Here is a 17282-nt window from a genome sequence, read left to right on the forward strand (position 1 = left end):
GCAGCTCCCCAGGGATCACTCCAGCTGGGCTGGGGACCTGTGACCTTCCTTGGCCAGCTCCAGCTGGTGGCATTGAAGGCACAAGGGATGCCCTGGACTGGGGATACTGGGGTGCTGGTGGGGATTCCCAGGAGCTGCTCTGGTTTGCCAGATTTCCCCAGCAGCGCAGTGCCTAGGGTGCCTGAGCCGAGGCTGAACCTTCTCCCACCTCCCTCTCCACAGGCCCCCAGTGAGTATGAGACCAGCCCTGACCAGCTCTTCTACCGCATCGCCCACCTGAACCGCGGGCAGCAGTACATGCTTTGGGTGGCCGCCGTCACCTCCGCTGGCCGCGGCAACATCAGTGAGAAAGTCACCATCGAGCCTGCTGGGAAAGGTACAATGGGTGCTGGCAGCTCGGGGTGGGGGTCCACACAGAGGGGCTGTTCACTGGGCTGACCCCCTCTTGCCCCCAAGCCCCTGCCAAGATCATCTCCTTCGGAGGCACCGTCACCACCCCGTGGATGAAGGACGTCAGGCTGCCCTGCAACTCGGTTGGGGAGCCGGTCCCCGCCATCAAGTGGACCAAGGACAGGTACCAGGGGGCTGCAGCCATGCCGGGGTGCTATTGCTGTCCACGTCCCCCTTGGCTGATGCCTTCTCCCCTGGCAGTGAGGACTCTGCCATCCCGGTGACAGTGGACGGCCACCGCCTGATCCAGACCAATGGCACGCTGGTGCTGCGCTCGGTGAAAGCCGAGGACTCGGGCTACTACACCTGCACCGCCACCAACACCTGGGGCTTTGACACCATCATCATCAACCTGCTGGTGCAAGGTGAGTGGGCTGCGGGGGCCCCTGCACAGGCACCACTGTGGGCCTGTCCTGTGCAAGGTGCTGACCTGTGCCCTCCCCACCAGTGCCCCCGGACCAGCCTCGCCTGACTGTCTCCAAGACCTCGGCATCCTCCATCACGCTGGCTTGGATTCCTGGGGACAACGGGGGCAGCTCCATCCGAGGTATGGCTGCTGCCAGCAACGGGGATGGCCCCAGCATGTATTTTCAGACACACCCCTGCACACTGCACTTTTGCCTCTGTGCCTCAGTTTCCCCCTCTCCAAAAATCCTCAGAAATGCACCAGAGTAAGGTTGGTGCTTCTGAGCTTGTAGGAAGGCTGCCAGCCCCAACCAGGGAGCTTGTTTGGTGCTTTGGACAAGAGACACATGAATTGCTCAGGTCCTAGTGGCTGCTCTGGGTCTCCTGGCATCACTGCCACCCTGAACGTGACACTACAGGACTTGTTCCTGTCCCCAGCAGGCCAGGGGGTCCAGGCAGGCTCCAGGAGCATCCCTTCTTTCCAGAGCCTCCTTTCTGCTCTGATTCACCTCATGAATTATACGTTGAAACAGCTGCACACAGAGGGGGGAGCGGGGAGCCGGGAAGGAGACCTCGCTTACAATTAATTAAAAGCCTGAAAGTAATTACAAGCAAATCTCCCCAGCCAGCAGCCTTTCACTCCAGCGGACTCTGTTGATAAATTTGGTTATAATTGGATTAGAAATATTAAAAACATGCTGCATGTACAAAATAAATAAATAACTGGTGTCAGACACCGGGCTGGCAGGCACGGTGGGTGGTGCAGGGGTGCCCGGGCTGGCCTGGCATGGCTGGGAGAGCCTGTGCCCACGGGCAGAACTGTGCCACCCTGGGAAGGTCCCCATGCTCCAGGTGTCCCCATGCTCCAGCTACAGGGAAGCCTTGGTGCTGGGCAGGTGCAAACAGGGAAAAAAACCTGCAAAAAGAGCCAGATCTAGGAATGCATCTCAAAAGTTCAGGACTTTGTATTGCAATTACGGTGGGGGCAGAGGTGTTCTGTCCTGGGGGACTCCTGTGTCCCTCACCCAAAGCTTTGGCAACCCTGGGAAACTGGCATTGGGCATATTGTTGGCAGCAGCATAGCAGGTTTGTCCACCCAGGGCACCGTGTGCTTCCTCACACTCCTGTTCAAGGGAGAGGAGATGGTGTGCAGTGACAGAAGCATCTTCCCTGCAGCCTCCCGAGGGAGCGGGTTAGTTCTGCCTCTCCCGTTACAGCCTGGCACCAATCCATCACATTTCACACTCCCGTGTGAAGCCGAGTGCTGGGGACAGGTGACGTGTGGGCAGGGAAGGGACATGGTACTGCCAGGGTCTGGGTGTGGCCGTCACCTCCTTCCTGGCCCTGCCCTGTGGTGACCTCCCCGACCTCTCCCCCGCAGGCTTTGTCCTCCAGTACTCGGTGGACAACAGCGAGGAGTGGAAGGACGTGTTCATCAGCTCCTCTGAGCGCTCCTTCAAGCTGGAGAGCCTCAAGTGTGGCACCTGGTACAAGGTGAAGCTGGCGGCCAAGAACAGCGTGGGTGCTGGCCGCATCAGCGAGATCATCGAGGCCAAGACCCATGGCAGAGGTGAGCCTGCCCTGCTGGGGCCCCGCTGGGGGACGGGGACATCCCCTCCTTGCAGCCACCCTCCTGACGAGCCTCTCCCGCAGAGCCCTCCTTCAGCAAGGACCAGCACCTCTTCACCCACATCAACTCCACGCACGCCAGGCTGAACCTGCAGGGCTGGAGCAGCGGGGGCTGCCCCATCACCGCCATCGTCCTGGAGTACCGCCCCAAGGGCAACTGGGTCTGGCAGAGCCTCCGCACCAACAGCTCCAGCGAGGTTTTCCTGACGGAGCTGCGTGAGGCCACCTGGTACGAGCTCCGCATGAAGGCCTGCAACAGCGCCGGCTGCGGCAACGAGAGCGCCCAGTTCGCCACGCTGGACTACGATGGCAGTGAGTGGGGGGACACGGGGATGGGGGGCTCCTGAGAGCACCCACCATCCACCCACACACCCACCCATGCTCTGCCCTAGGCACCATCCCCCCGATCAAGTCTGCCCAGGGGGAAGGGGACGACGTGAAGAAGCTCTTCACCATCGCCTGCCCCGTCATCCTGGCCACGCTGGGAGTGGCCCTGCTCTTCATCATCCGCAAGAAGAGGAAGGAGAAGCGGCTGAAGAGGCTTCGAGGTAAGATGGGACCCAGAGGGAGAATGCAGGGGATCTGGGCTTTCCTGCACAAGCTCCTTATCATAGAATGACAGAATGGTTTGGGCTGGAAGGGACCTTAAAGATCATCCTGGTACAAAGATCATCCTGGTACAACCCCCTGCCATGGGCAGTGACACTTCACACTAGACCAGGCTGCTCCAAGCCCCAGCCAACCTGTCCCTGAATATTTCCAGCGAGGGGGCAGCCACAGCTTCTTTGGACAGTATGTTAAGTGTCTCTCCACCATCACAGTGAACAATTCCTTCCTCATGTCTAACCTAAATCTCCCCTCATCCAGTTATGCCTTTAACAGCTGTTAAAAAAACCTCCCCCTTGTTTTGTTTTTTTTTTCTTTTTTGTGTCTCCTGCACAGATGCTAAGAGTTTGGCTGAAATGCTGATCAGGTGGGTGTCTCAGCTGTGGGTACTTAGCAGTGAACAGTGGGGGTGGTCCTGGATACTTTAAAACCCAGGCTTCAGCTCTGCCTTGGGCTCAGAGTGGGGAAGGTTCTGTCAGTCTGTCTGTAGCCCAGCAGCCTGGTGCTCTCGGGAGCTGCTGGGGGGTTGAGGCAGGTGGGTGCCAGCACCCAGGCTGGAGCCTGCGGGGCTGAGTGACCTCTCTGGTAATGCCTGGCACTGCGTCCCCTCTCACCTGGCAGCAAGAACAACCGCAGCTTCGACACGCCGGTGAAGGGGCCCCCGCAGGGCCCTCGCCTACACATCGACATCCCCCGAGTACAGCTCCTTATCGAGGACAAGGAAGGCATCAAGCAGCTGGGTAAGCACTGTGCTCTCTTGCAATGGGGGGCAGCACCTGCCAGGGAAAGGGATATGGACCAGCGTCCCATCTGGTCCTTGAGGCTGGTGGTGTCCCCAGGCTGTCCCCTTCTTTCCCAGGGGCTCCATGGGTGTGCTGGGCAGGGGCTAGCAGGGACCCACAGCTACAGGAGGGGTCTGAGCTCCAGCTTCTTCCCACAGGAGATGACAAAGCCACCATGCCGGTGACGGACACAGAGTTCAGCCAGGCAGTGAACCCTCAGAGCTTCTGCACGGGGGTCTCGCTGCACCACCCTGCTCTCATCCAGAACACGGGGCCCCTCATCGACATGTCGGACATCCGCCCCGGCACCAGTGAGTGGCTGTGGCCCTGAGGGCTGGGGTGGGTTTGCTGGTCCTGTTGGCAGCAAGGTTGGAGTGAGTGCAGGCTGTGCCTGGGAGGAGGTGCTGGTAAAGCAGAAAGAGCAGGAAGGGCTGCAGGGATACAGGGCAGTGTCCTGGCAGTCGGGACCTGCCATGATTCTGTCACCTTTGTGCCTTAGACCCTGTGTCAAGGAAGAGCGTGAAGTCGGCACACAGCACCCGCAACCGCTACTCCAGCCAGTGGACCCTCACCAAATGCCAGGCGTCCACCCCGGCACGGACCCTCACCTCAGACTGGAGGACGGTGGGGTCCCAGCACGGCATCACAGTCACCGAGAGCGACAGCTACAGTGCCAGCCTCTCTCAGGACACCGGTACGGAGCAGGGCAGCAGGATGGGTGCCCTGCAGGGGCTGGGAGTGGGTGACACCCCTGGGTGACTGCGCAAGGGGTGTTTAGGGTTGGTCAGTGGGATTTTCTCAGCCAGGGAGCAGTCGTGGGGTTCTGATGTGTCCTCTCCTCTCCAGACAAGGGGCGGAACAGCATGGTGTCGACGGAGAGCGCCTCGTCTACATACGAGGAGCTGGCACGTGCCTATGAGCACGCCAAGCTGGAGGAGCAGCTGCAGCACGCCAAGTTCGAGATCACCGAGTGCTTCATCTCTGACAGCTCCTCGGACCAGATGACCACCGGCACCACTGACAACGCCGACAGCATGACCTCCATGAGCACCCCTTCGGAGCCTGGCATCTGTCGCTTCACTGCCTCCCCCCCTAAGCCCCAGGACAGCGAGCGGGGCAAGAGCGTGGCCGTGCCCATCCCGCACCGGGCCAGCAAAAGTATGTACCAGCAGGCATTGTGTGTGGCTGTGTGCTGCTTGGGCTGTGTGCTGTGTAATATGGAGAAAAATAAAAGAATAAAGGTGCTGAAGGAGACACTCGCTGTGCAAGGCTGGAGAGGAGCACTCTCCACAGCAGTGATCTTTCAGTAGCAGCTGCTGTGCCTCTGTGTGTGTTCACTGCATAGGTTCTTACCCCTCCCCTTGATTTGCTTTTCTACCCCCTTGCTTTGCATCTCTTTGCTTCTGCTCTCCTCACATTTCTTTCCTCCTCCATTTGCCTTTTGTTTCAAGTTCTTCCATTTTACCTTGATTTCTCCTTTTTCCATATTCCCATTCCCTTCTACATCTTCCATGTTTCTCCCATTTCTCTTTCCTACACTAATTCTTCCCATGTCTCTTCCCATCTTCCCATTCCACTTCTCTTTTTTTCGCATTTTTTTTACCTTCTACTCCCCCCATCATCTCATGACTCTTCCTTCTCCTTCTTCCCCATCTTTCCATGTCTTCCCTCTTTTTTTTTCCCATTTTTTTACCTTCTACTCCCCCCATTATCTAATGACTCTTCCCTTCTCCTTCTTCCTCATCTTCCCATGTCTTCTCTTTTTCTTTCCCATTTTTTTCTCCTGTCTTCCCATATCTCCTCTTTTTTCCCATTGCCTTCTTTTCTACTCCCCCATTTTCCAATGTCTCTCCTCTTCCCCTTCTCATTTTAATCTTCCCTGGTTGCTTCCCTTCTCCTTTACCATTCTTCCCTCTTCCTCCCATACCTTTAATTTCTACATCTTTCCTTCTATTTCTCTTCCTTTTGTTCTATCAACTGCCCTTTTCATGTCTCTTGCTTCCCCCTTATTCTGTTAGTTTCACAAAGACTTGAATGGAAGCAATCTGTTCAAATTGGGAAAAATCTATGCAAATCTCCTCAGATCTGTCCAAGATAAGGCAGAACTGATCTATTGAAATGTATGCTCAAATAAATTATATTAGAATGGTTTACAGTCTGGCAAAATCTATTGAATCTCCTCAGATCCATTCAAATCTACCCAAGATCATGCAGAACCTTGCAGAACCTATTCAGATCTGGTCTGAGCTGGTGACCTGTTTTAAGATATACTACTTTCTATTAGAATAGATTAGAATATGGCAAAATCTATGCAAATGCATTTGAATCAATTAAAATCTAACCAGAATGGGGCAGAATCTGAGAGTCTACTTTGATCTTGTGCAAACTATTGAAGTGTATTCCAAGATCTTCACAAGAATTTGGCAGAATCCAGCAACAGCTGGCATGGTGCTTATGCAACAGGGCCAAACCCAGTGTAACTGCCAGGCAGCTGAGCGATGCCAGCCCAGTCAATTCAAATATATATTAATATAGTCAACTAAATGCTGGTATATTCTTCCATACTCTTTATATACGTACAGATATTGCTAAATTTAAATCAGGGCCCACATACACTTGAAAAACGTGGCCAAACCTGGCAGGGTGAATTAAATATATTCAAATATATTCATATATTCTGCCAGACTCATTAATATTTAGCTGTGTTCTAATGTGGCCAAATTCAAAGCAAACCTGGCACAGCCTTCCAGAATCAGGTCAGGTCTTTGCAGTCAGAACCTAGCACCACAGTCTGGCAGATCTGGCAGGATATGCAGATTTTGCCAGATTTTAATCACAGCTGCTGTGTGTTTGCACAATGGGATCAGAGCCCACACAATTACCAGCCAGCTCAGTGGTGCCTGCACAATCAATTCAAATATATTCAAATACACATTGGTGTATTCTGCCCGGCTCATGAATATTTAGCTGTATTTTTAAACAGTGCCAGATTCCAAGCAAATGTGCATAAACAGGGCCAAATCTGGCACGAGCAGAGTCTACTGCTCTGAGTATGACAAAACCCAGCACAGAACATCAAGCAAATACCTGGCAAGAGAGGCAAGCAGCCAAAGAACTGAAGGATGTGGCAAAATCTGGCAGGAGGGTGGGAGCCAGGTGCTGGCACAACCACGTCAGTGCATATTAATGACTGTAAATACACATTTATGCAAATGTATTCAGGCACAAGCAGATGAATGCTAATTCACATAAATGAGCTCTCCCTGCCAACTTTCTCCAGCAAATATAGGCAAATATATGCAGATTATTTAGGGAGGGGGAAAAAAATGAGGTTTTTTGCCATAATAACCACGCACAGACACACACACACACACACACCCTGGCACAGTTTCTGAGCCAGTGGTGTGGTGCTGGCACAACCAAGTCTTGGTCAGTGCATTCAAGCATATGCAAATACATGCAAATACATGCAAATGTATGCAAAACCATCCCAATGAGCTATGCCAAATTTCCATACTCTATATGTATGCAGATTTATCATAATATATGCAGGGGGGGAAGGGGGCAGTGGGGCAAATTATATATATCATTATATATATATATATTATATATATCATTATATATATATCATTATATATATATATATATATTATATATATATATATTATATATATATCATTATATATGATATAACACACCACCACCCTGGTTGTATAACAGAGGCAAATCTGTCAAAACTTCCAAGCACGTGGTTTTGGCACAGCCAAGCACACATGAGTCAAATATGCAAATATATGCAAATGTATTTAAATACATTCAAATGAGTGTGTGGTGAGTTTGGTGCCTTGGTTTGGTATAACAAACCCACCCAGTTCTGTAGCAGGCAAAATTGCCAAGCACCTGATCTTGGCAGAGCCAAACACCCACAAGTTAATGTATGCAAATATATGTAAATCTATGCAAATATATTGAAATACATTCAATTTTGTGGGGAGTGTGGCAACTCTGGTGTGTGCATGTGTTTTTTGGGTTTGTGTAGAGTGAATTAAAACAAAACAAGGTGCCACACTCCCCACAATTCAGTCTGAATATATTTGAATAAATTTAAATATATTTGCATATATTTACATACATTTGCCTACATTAAGACATGGGTGCACCATCGCTGCTAATTGTGCCAGATTTGCCACTGTTATGCACAAGTGTGAAGGACGTTATACCAAACCAAGCTGCCATACTCCCCACAATTTACTTTGACTATATTTGAATAAATTTAAATATGTTTGCATATATTTACATATATTTGCATACATTGAGACTTGGTTGTGCCTTCGCTGCTAGTTGTGCCAGATTTGCCACTGTTATGCAAAAGTGTGGAGTAAATTAAACCAAACCGTGTTGCCACACTCCCCACAATTCAGTCTGAATATATTTGAATAAATTTAAATATATTTGCATATATTTACATATGTTTGCCTACGTTAAGACTTGGTTGTGCCATTGCTTGTAACTGTGCCAGATTTGCCACTGTTATGCAAAAGTGTGTAGTGAAATATACCAAAATGAGTTGTCACACTCCCACAAACTGATTTGAATATATTTGAATAAATTTACATATATTTAAATATATTTGCATACAGCGAGACTTGGTTGTGCCATTGTTGGTAATTGTGCCAGATTTGCCACTGTTATGCAAAAGCGTAGAGTGAAATGAACCAAAACGTGTTGCCACACTCCCCACAATTCAGTTTGACTATATTTGAATAAATTTAAATATATTTGCATATATTTGCATACATTTGCCTACATTGAAGCACGGTACTTGCCATCGCTGCTACTTGTGCCAGATTTGCCACTGTTATGCAAAAGTGTGGAGTGTATTATACCAGAACAAGCTACCACACTCCTGGCAAAATGATTTGAATATATTTGAATAAATTTAAATATATTTGCATATATTTACATACATTAAGACTTGAGTGTGCCATCACTGCTAATTGTGCCAGATTTGCCACTGTTATGCAAAAGTGTGGGTTGTGTTATGCCAAAATGAAGCACCAAGCTCCCCACGCATTCATTTGAATGTATTTGAATGTATTTGAATATATTTGCATATATTTGCATACATTAAGGCTTGGTTAAGCCATCGTCGCTGATTGTGCCAGATTTGCCATTGTTATGCAACCAAAACGAGTAGAACACTTGTGCATAAGTGTGGCAAACCCCACCCAATTCTCAGGCTTTGCCATGTGTATGTAGATGTATGTAAATGTATGTAAATATATGCAAATTTATGCAGCTGCTTTGGGTTTTGGTTTTTTTTTTTTTTTTTTACCATTTTACCACTTTTCTGTCTTAACCTCACCACCATTTTGCCCAATTTCTGAGCTAGCTTTGTAGTGCCAGCACAAGCAAGTGCATGTGTGCTAATATATTCTGATATATTCTAATTTATTCTGCCAATACTCATGATTATTCATAGGCATGCTAATGAGCCATATGTAGAGCAAGCCAAGCTGACACAATTTGGCAGAAATTGGCTCAATGTGTCACAATATTACTGATTTATCCACACCTTGCCCTGTCCTACCCAAACTCTGGATATTGGTAACAATTCCAACCCTACATCTTCTGTCAGCCATTTAATTCTGCTCGATTTTGTTCAATTTGGGCAGAATCTAACAGCCTATTCTGAGCTTTTTTTTCAATGTGTCAGGATTATGCAAACATATTCAAATATATTCAATTACATAAGAATCTGGAACAAGTCAGCAAAATCTGTTTGGATTTGACCAGGTTTTATTTATTTGTAATATCCATTATCTATGTTTTTATCTACAGTATACAGATATATAATTTATATATAGTTATATTATATACAATATATAATAAACTATGTATTATTATATATATTTTATATGACATATTAGATGTTATATTACATATGTTATATATTACATATTACATATATATTATATATATCATATATTATATAATACATAATATATAGTATATATACTATATATAATACTATATATATACTATATACATATACTATATACTATATAGTATTATATATAGTATGTATAGATAGTATATATAGTATATATAGTGTATATACTATATATAATATATAGTATACTATAATATGCTATATAATACATATTATATAATATATATACTATATAGTATTACATATAGTATATATAGTATGTATAGATAGTATATATAGTATATATAGTGTATATATACTATATATAATATATAGTATACTATAATATGCTATATAATACATATTATACGCTATATATATACTATATATAGTATTATATATAGTATATATAGTATGTATAGATAGTATATATAGTATATATAGTGTATATATACTATATATAATATATAGTATACTATAATATGCTATATAATACATATTATATAATATGCTATATATTATACAATGCTGTATATATATAAAATATATATATGCTATATATTGTATGTATTATATATATAATATGTATATATTATATATTATGTAATGAATTTTATAAATACAATATATAATAAATATTTATTAAATGTAATATATAAATATATAATATGTAAAAAATCATTCTATACATAAATTATATTATATAGAAATTATATATTTTTAAATTCATATCGTTTATTCCAGCCAGGCTGTCTTGGGCGCCTCGTTTCTCGTAGCTCCTCACCCTCCTCTCCTTCCTCTCGCAGGTGACTACTGCAACCTCCCGCTCTACGTCAAGTCCGACGCCTTCTTCCGCAAGGCCGAGGCGCACGAGGCCTGCCCGGTGGTGCCTCCGCGCGAGGCTTCCATCCGCAACCTGGCCCGCGCCTACCACGCCGGCGGCCGACACCTGACGCTGGAGCCCGGTTCCAAGCCCCTGGGCCTTCCTCCCCCGGCCTCCGCTGCAACCACCTTACCTCAGAGGACTCTCCCCATGCCCGGCGCCGCCGGCACCGCTGCGGCGCCCTCCGCCAACGCCGCCCCGGCCAACCCCACCGCCGCCGCCACCGCCCCCGAGGTCGCGGGTGCCGGCGAGGCGCGAGTGCCCCCGCACTCCAAAGTTGGGGGTTCCAGGGACTCGCTCCTAGAAATGAGCACATCGGGCGTGGGCCGGTCTCAAAAACAGGGCGCCGGAGCCTACTCCAAGTCCTACACGCTGGTGTAGGGCGGCAGCGGAGCCCGCCCGCCCGCCACGGACGCTGCTCGTTTCCCTGCGGCATTTCTATTTAATTAACAAACTTGTACATAACGGACTCTTTTGTATAAATGAAGCTATTTTCTTCTTCTCCGAACAGAAAAAGAAACCAGGGCACAAAAGAATTTGATGTTACAGATTTAAAAATATAATATATATGTAAGCATATATATATATATTTCACATCATTTTGAAAGGGGCACAAGGAAAGACTCAGCGACTTCTTTTTTTTTCTTTTTTTTTTTTTTTTTCTTTTTTCCTCCCTGATCTTGTTGGTGGTTTTGAAAAGGAACGTCTCCGAGACATTGCATGCTGTTTTACTGTTCTGAAAACAACAGGAGTTGCTTCAATTTGCAAATGCTTATGTGTTAATACCTTTTTCTATGAAAAAAAACCCAGCGCTGTGTGCAATAAAGGTTATGTTTATACGCGGGCGTTGTCGAGCGAGCCGGGCAGCAGCAGGGAAGACCCCAAACCCATCCCACAGCCACCACCTGACGCAGCTTCCAGTTGCCTTCCTTACCAAGGATATTTTTATTATTAACAGAGCTGTTGGTTACCCAAACTGCACCTTCCAGAGGAGATTCTGGTGCCATTTGAGCCCTAAGTCACCACACTTCCATTTCACTGCCATCTGTAATTTCTAAGGTAGTGTTTTTATCACTTCCCCATAGAATCATAGAACTGGCTGGGTTGGAAGGGACCTCAGAGCTCATCAAGTCCAACCCTTGATCCACTCCCCCCGTGGTTCCCAGCCCATGGCACTCAGTGCCACATCCAGGCTCTTTGGAAAGATCTCCAGACACGGAGAATCCACTACTTCCCTGGGCAGCCCATTCCAATGCCTGATCACCCTCTCCAGAAAGAAATTCTTTCTCATCTCCAACCTAAACCTCCCCTGGCACAACTTGAGACCCTGCCCTCTTGTCTTGTTGAAAGTCGTCTGGCAAAAGAGACCAACCCCCACCTGGCTACAACCTCCTTTCAGGGAGTTGGCTTGCTACCTGCTGGCTCCATCTCCTCTTTCCTAGGTTTGGGTTTTGTAATTTATTTTTTTTTTAATGCACAACCCAAACCACATGCAAACACAGGGATTGGTGTTCCTGGGGACATTACCTGTGATTTCCATACCTGGCTTGCAGTTCCCTTACCTGCCTGCCTTGTCACCCTGCTCAGCAGATCCTCCAGTGCCATCTGGTTGTGCCTCCTTAACCCAGTGGAGCTGAGAGTGCCTTGGCAACAGCCTGGCAGCTGCTGATGCCTGAGGCTCAGGAAACAAGCTGCTACCACAATTTCTTGTGTCTATTTTTTATCAATTTGGGCAATGATTCTGTAACACTCCGAGCCATCCTGGGTGGAGAGGAGTACACTTAATACAAAGGCTGCAGGAAAGGTGTCAGGGATCATGCCCCAAGTGCCAGGGTTGTTTGGTTTTTTTTTTCCACCTATATTTTCACACCCACCAACACCTTATTTGCCTGCAAAGCGTTCCTTAGAGACAGAGCATCATGCTTTTTGGTGACCAGAGCCATGCCAGAACACAGAAAATGGCCTTTCTCTGCCTGAATCACAGCTTGAGTAGCTCTGCCACTGCCAGCTGGTTCTTGTGTGCCAGGCAAGAGGATCTGGGTCTAATGTGCTGAGAATTCATGTGAAGAGCAAGGAGGCAGCCTCCAACTGCATTCTGCTGCTTCTCCAGCACTTAATTTGCATTTGGGCTTTTTAATATAAATCCCTCTATGCATGAGTTCTCTTACTGATTCAGTTTAAAAAGGGTTTTGGACACAAAACCCTGGTGAGCTCCCAATGGAGCACACAGAGTGCATGGACTTTGTGCAGCATTTGTACCAGGACCATGAGCAAGGCAATCAAAACACTGAAGAGCCTGTCATGCAGCTCTCAGAGAGCCTCTGTGAAGCAGAGCAAGCTTTCTTACCTTAAAACAGGTTATCAAAAGACAGCAGTGATGGACATCACAGCCTGCATCAACTCATCCCCAAAATCAGCTCAGTCTTGCCCTGGTTGGTGTTGCCTTCAACTCAGTCAGGCCAGTCCTGCCTCTCCCCGAGCTCAGTGGAAGGTGCTGACAAGCCAGCTGGCACTGCTCAAGCCTTTTTCTATGGATTTCAGAAACAGTTCAGTGCACGTTAGACTTCAAAAACGTTACATGGCACAGATGCTAAACCAAGCCAAGTGCCCACCACCACCTCAAAGCAGTGACCCAGCTGGGCAACCATGCAGCACCTCAGAAACACCAATCCCAGACTTTAAATAGAAGAGCCAAGAAAAGGCAAGAGTGTTCTGAGCCGGGAGAGTAAGTGGATTAGTAAGATAAAAAGAGGAACAGATTAACACCGATTAAAACATCTTTATTGTAATTGGCTAGTACAGATTTCCTTCTACATCTTAGCAAGAATTTTCCACCCTCCCTTCCCCAGAACTTACCAGCCCTGGCTTTGTGTAGTTCAAGATGCTCCAAGTTTCCATCTCCCAGGCACAGGACCCTGGCATCCCCCAGCTCCCAGTGCCCACTGCCCCTCCCCACAGCAGCAGCCTCCCCCCATGGCAGCTAAACAGGGCACAGAGGAAGGAGGCCAGGTCAAGCCAAATGCTGCTTTCAACAGCAAATGGGGAAAAAAAAAACAACCCATTGGGCTCATAAATCCAAAGAGAAATCCACCCTCTCCCTGCTCACTGCAAACCTCCCTCCATTTCTCTGCTGGCCCAGAGCTCACAGCTCTCATGTTCCCTCTTCCTCAACACCTCTGCACCCTCCAAAAGCCAGCACTGGGAACGGGCTGCAGAAACCTGGGGCAACCTTGGGGTGCTGCCCCTGCCAGGCTGGGAGCAGCAGGGACACTGCCCCAAGGGCTGTCTGCAGAAGGAGCCCAGCTCACCAAGATGGGTCAGGACCAAGAGGGTCTGCAAACTGCTCTGAGCAGAGACCAACACCCATGGAGGAGGATTTACAGCTGCACATGTGCCAGGAGCTACAGACCAGAGAGCAGGGGCACCACCACCACGGCCACAAAGCCCGGGGACAGGACAGACAACACAGAGGGACAGCACAGGGCACAAGTGGCCAAAGTGTCTACTTCTTCTCCTGCTTCTGCTGCTGGTATCTCCTGAAGTGGGTCTGGATGGTGAGGGCTGCCTTCTCAGAAGGGTCACTGAAGAACCTGCTCTCACTGCTGGCATCGGGGCTCACATTGCCTGGGATAAGAACAAAGCATAGCAGGGAGCTCATCCCATGCCTCTGGCCCTCAAGAGGACCATGAGCAGGACAGGGCTCTGCTCACCTCCCGGAGTCCAGGCTGACCCCCATGTGCCCATGGACAGGAGGGCTTCGTGACATTACAGAGGTGAAAGAGGCTGGAGAGGCCACGGCATGAAACCACGACTCTGCCAGCTCCCAGGGAGCATCCCCAGGGCAGAGGGAGCAGGAGGCACAGGCAGGCACAGCCTCCCTGGCAGCCTGAGCCCTCTGTTTACACAGCTTCCCTCCCCAAAGGCCTCAGCTTCCCCACGTTTAATCACCAAGTATGATACTCACTTACTTTCACACACACAAATAAGATTAGAAAAGAAGCCCGGCACTGTACAGCAATAAAGCTCTCACACTGACAAATGGGAGCCCTCCCCACCCCACGCTTAATGTGGCATTAGGGAAGTATTGTGAAATTCAACAGGAGCTGAATCAAAGCACTCAGCAGCACTCCTGTAAGCGACTGTGTCACTGCTAAGCACCCCCCGAGCAGCCATCAGAAATCCTGGTGCCAGATGCTGCTGGATAAACTCTCCACTGTCACCTGAACCCATTCCCATTCACATCCTAAAAGAAATTGCAAAAAAAACACCCCACAAAGAGTCCTGGTGGGGAATTGGCTCCCTCCTGCCCTGCTTAACAAGATACAAGATCACCCATAAGCCCTGTCTGACACAAAAACCCAACACAGAGGCTGGGAAGCCACTGAGGCACATCCCGGGTGTGTTTGCACCCTGTCCACTCTGCCTTGGTCAGCAGCACCCAGCCTGGCCCTGTGCTGTCCCACTGGAGCATCCCTACACTTCCCAGAGCATCCCTCCAATCCCCAGAGCATCTCTCCATCCCCCATTATCCAATTGTCACCCGGCTGCACTGAGAATAGCAGAGCTCAAATCCTCTTTGCTGAGCACTTGATGGCAGCTGAGAGGCAGAGCCTGGGAGGTAAGAGCCAGGAGATTTTCTGTTGTTCCACCATGAGTTTCCCCAAGTCCTCAGGCAGGGCTGCCTGCTCCACACTCACCTTTCTCTCCAGAAATGGAGTAGACGCTGTTGTGCCGAGAGCTCCTGCCTCTCTAGAAAGGTAGAGAACAAAACCACAACAGAATTAGTTCTGTACCAGGCCAAGGTGTCCAGAACAGTCCCTTTTACCTGGCTGGGAGTCTCTGAAGGGGATCAGCCAGCCTCACCGAGCTTTCCCCTGTCCACTCCTTTTGGAAACCTCCAGATGTTCCCCATTGTTCCCTAGATGAGCAGTACAGAGCACTGACCAATTCATTCACAACTGTGAGAAGTCCTCCAAGGAGGAGCAGAAAAGAGCTGTGTTTCACAAGTCAGATCTGAGGTGTGCTGGTAGCACCTTAGGGCAACCACTGGCCCAGGCTGCCTTTCACACCATCTCCAGCACCTGCCCTGACACTGTCACACCTGGGATGCCAGGTCTGTCTTTCAAGGGAAAGACCCCAACCTGTCCCCCTTGCCTGAACCTTCTCCTCCCTTTGGGTGCCAGCCCCATGCTGCTCCCCCCTCCCCAGCCCCACAGCACCCCAAGGAGCCCCCCCTCACCTCGCTGTCCCGGCTGCTGCGGCGGCTCTGGCTCACACACTGGATCTGCCAGGGCAGGGGCTGGTACACCAGGTAGGGCAGGGGCTCTTCATGGAACAGGCTGCTCCCCAGCTGGACACACGGGTTTGCAACAGGTCAGAGGACAGGAGAGAAGCAGAAGGAGCTGCTGCTCCATACACATCCCCAGTGATCACAGCCCAGCAGGCATTGCCACTTGTTTTCTGCTCCCCAACAGAGAACAGCCCTAGACAGGAGGGTTTTCTTTCCTCCCTACCCAAAAGAGCTCCGAGGCTCAATGTGCACCTTGGCAGCACTTTCTGGCCAGGAGCTGGGCAACCCCAGCCTGTAAGAACAACCAAACCCACACTCCCTCCCAACCTGCCCTAGTGAGATAACCCCCACACTTCTAGAAAGGCAATGGAAAGAAATAAATCCTCCCTGCTGCCAGGCCAGCCCAGACTCACCTGTCCAAAAGCTCTCACCACAAAGAACAGGGCTGTCATCAGGGTGCCCAGCATGGCTGGGGGCTCCGAAGGGTTCCCAAGAAGTCCAAGCTCTGCAGCAATGCCAGGCAGTCTCCCAGCAGCCAGGGACTGCAGACCCCCCCTTCACTGGGCAGAGGCCAAGTCCCTTAATGAGCTTAGGGCTGGTGTTCATCTTGGCAGAGTAATCATGTGCTGTCCTTTTGCTCTCCTAATCGCCCGGTGTCTCCAACACAAGCTGTACTGACATTCCAGAAAAAGCCAATCCTCTTCTCCAGGGATGTAGGCAGGGGGGTGCACAGATACACAGGCACCCCCTGACCCACCAGCATTGCTCCTCAGCCCAGGGATGCTGCTCAGCAGGGACCCAGCAGGCTCAGAGGGGACTCAGATGTCTCCAAGCCACCCTTTGCTCTTGCACAGAGCTGCTTCAGGAGTGGGGTGAGGGATCTGACCCGTGGGGTGCCAGCAGAGACCTCCCTGCTCCAGTAGTTTCCATCACAGCTCTCCAGAGGGCAGACACACGAGTGCAGACCACGTACAGCAAGAACTGTCACCCCGTGTCCCCACATCCACATCCACCTACCACTTCCAGCAGTCCACTTTGACACAGCCCAAGCTTCCAGAAAGCAACAGCCAAGCACTGTTCCCTTCCAGTGCAACCCAGTTCTCCCCATTTCCCTGGGAGAACTCCCCCTTGCTCCACCAAGGACCCCAGCACCTTCACCCACCCCAAAGGCTCCTGGCTGGGCTGTCCTTGGGCTGCTCCTGCACACAGCCCCTCCACCAGCCTGGACACAGCCATGGTAGGAGCTGGAATGACAGTTTTATGAAAAGAATGAGATCTGAACCTGTGAAAAGCTGTCCTGCTGGC

General features: G+C 49.4%; 1 protein-coding gene across 1 annotated transcript in view; it reads left to right on the plus strand.

Annotated features, from left to right (window-relative positions):
- The window catches only part of DSCAML1 (DS cell adhesion molecule like 1), a 77663-nt gene extending 66595 nt beyond the window's left edge, over positions 1 to 11068 (plus strand). The window contains exons 21-33 of the mRNA XM_030464790.1: positions 223 to 376; positions 457 to 574; positions 652 to 815; positions 899 to 997; positions 2237 to 2425; positions 2509 to 2796; positions 2877 to 3032; positions 3427 to 3457; positions 3712 to 3830; positions 4031 to 4183; positions 4372 to 4566; positions 4719 to 5030; positions 10611 to 11068. Of these exons, the coding sequence (XP_030320650.1) occupies positions 223 to 376; positions 457 to 574; positions 652 to 815; positions 899 to 997; positions 2237 to 2425; positions 2509 to 2796; positions 2877 to 3032; positions 3427 to 3457; positions 3712 to 3830; positions 4031 to 4183; positions 4372 to 4566; positions 4719 to 5030; positions 10611 to 11068 (2436 nt within the window). The remainder of the gene's footprint in view (positions 1 to 222; positions 377 to 456; positions 575 to 651; positions 816 to 898; positions 998 to 2236; positions 2426 to 2508; positions 2797 to 2876; positions 3033 to 3426; positions 3458 to 3711; positions 3831 to 4030; positions 4184 to 4371; positions 4567 to 4718; positions 5031 to 10610) is intronic.
- Positions 11069 to 17282: the final 6214 nt, after the last annotated feature.

This window comes from Calypte anna, chromosome 24, assembly GCF_003957555.1.
Source record: "Calypte anna isolate BGI_N300 chromosome 24, bCalAnn1_v1.p, whole genome shotgun sequence".
NCBI lineage: Eukaryota > Metazoa > Chordata > Aves > Apodiformes > Trochilidae > Calypte > Calypte anna.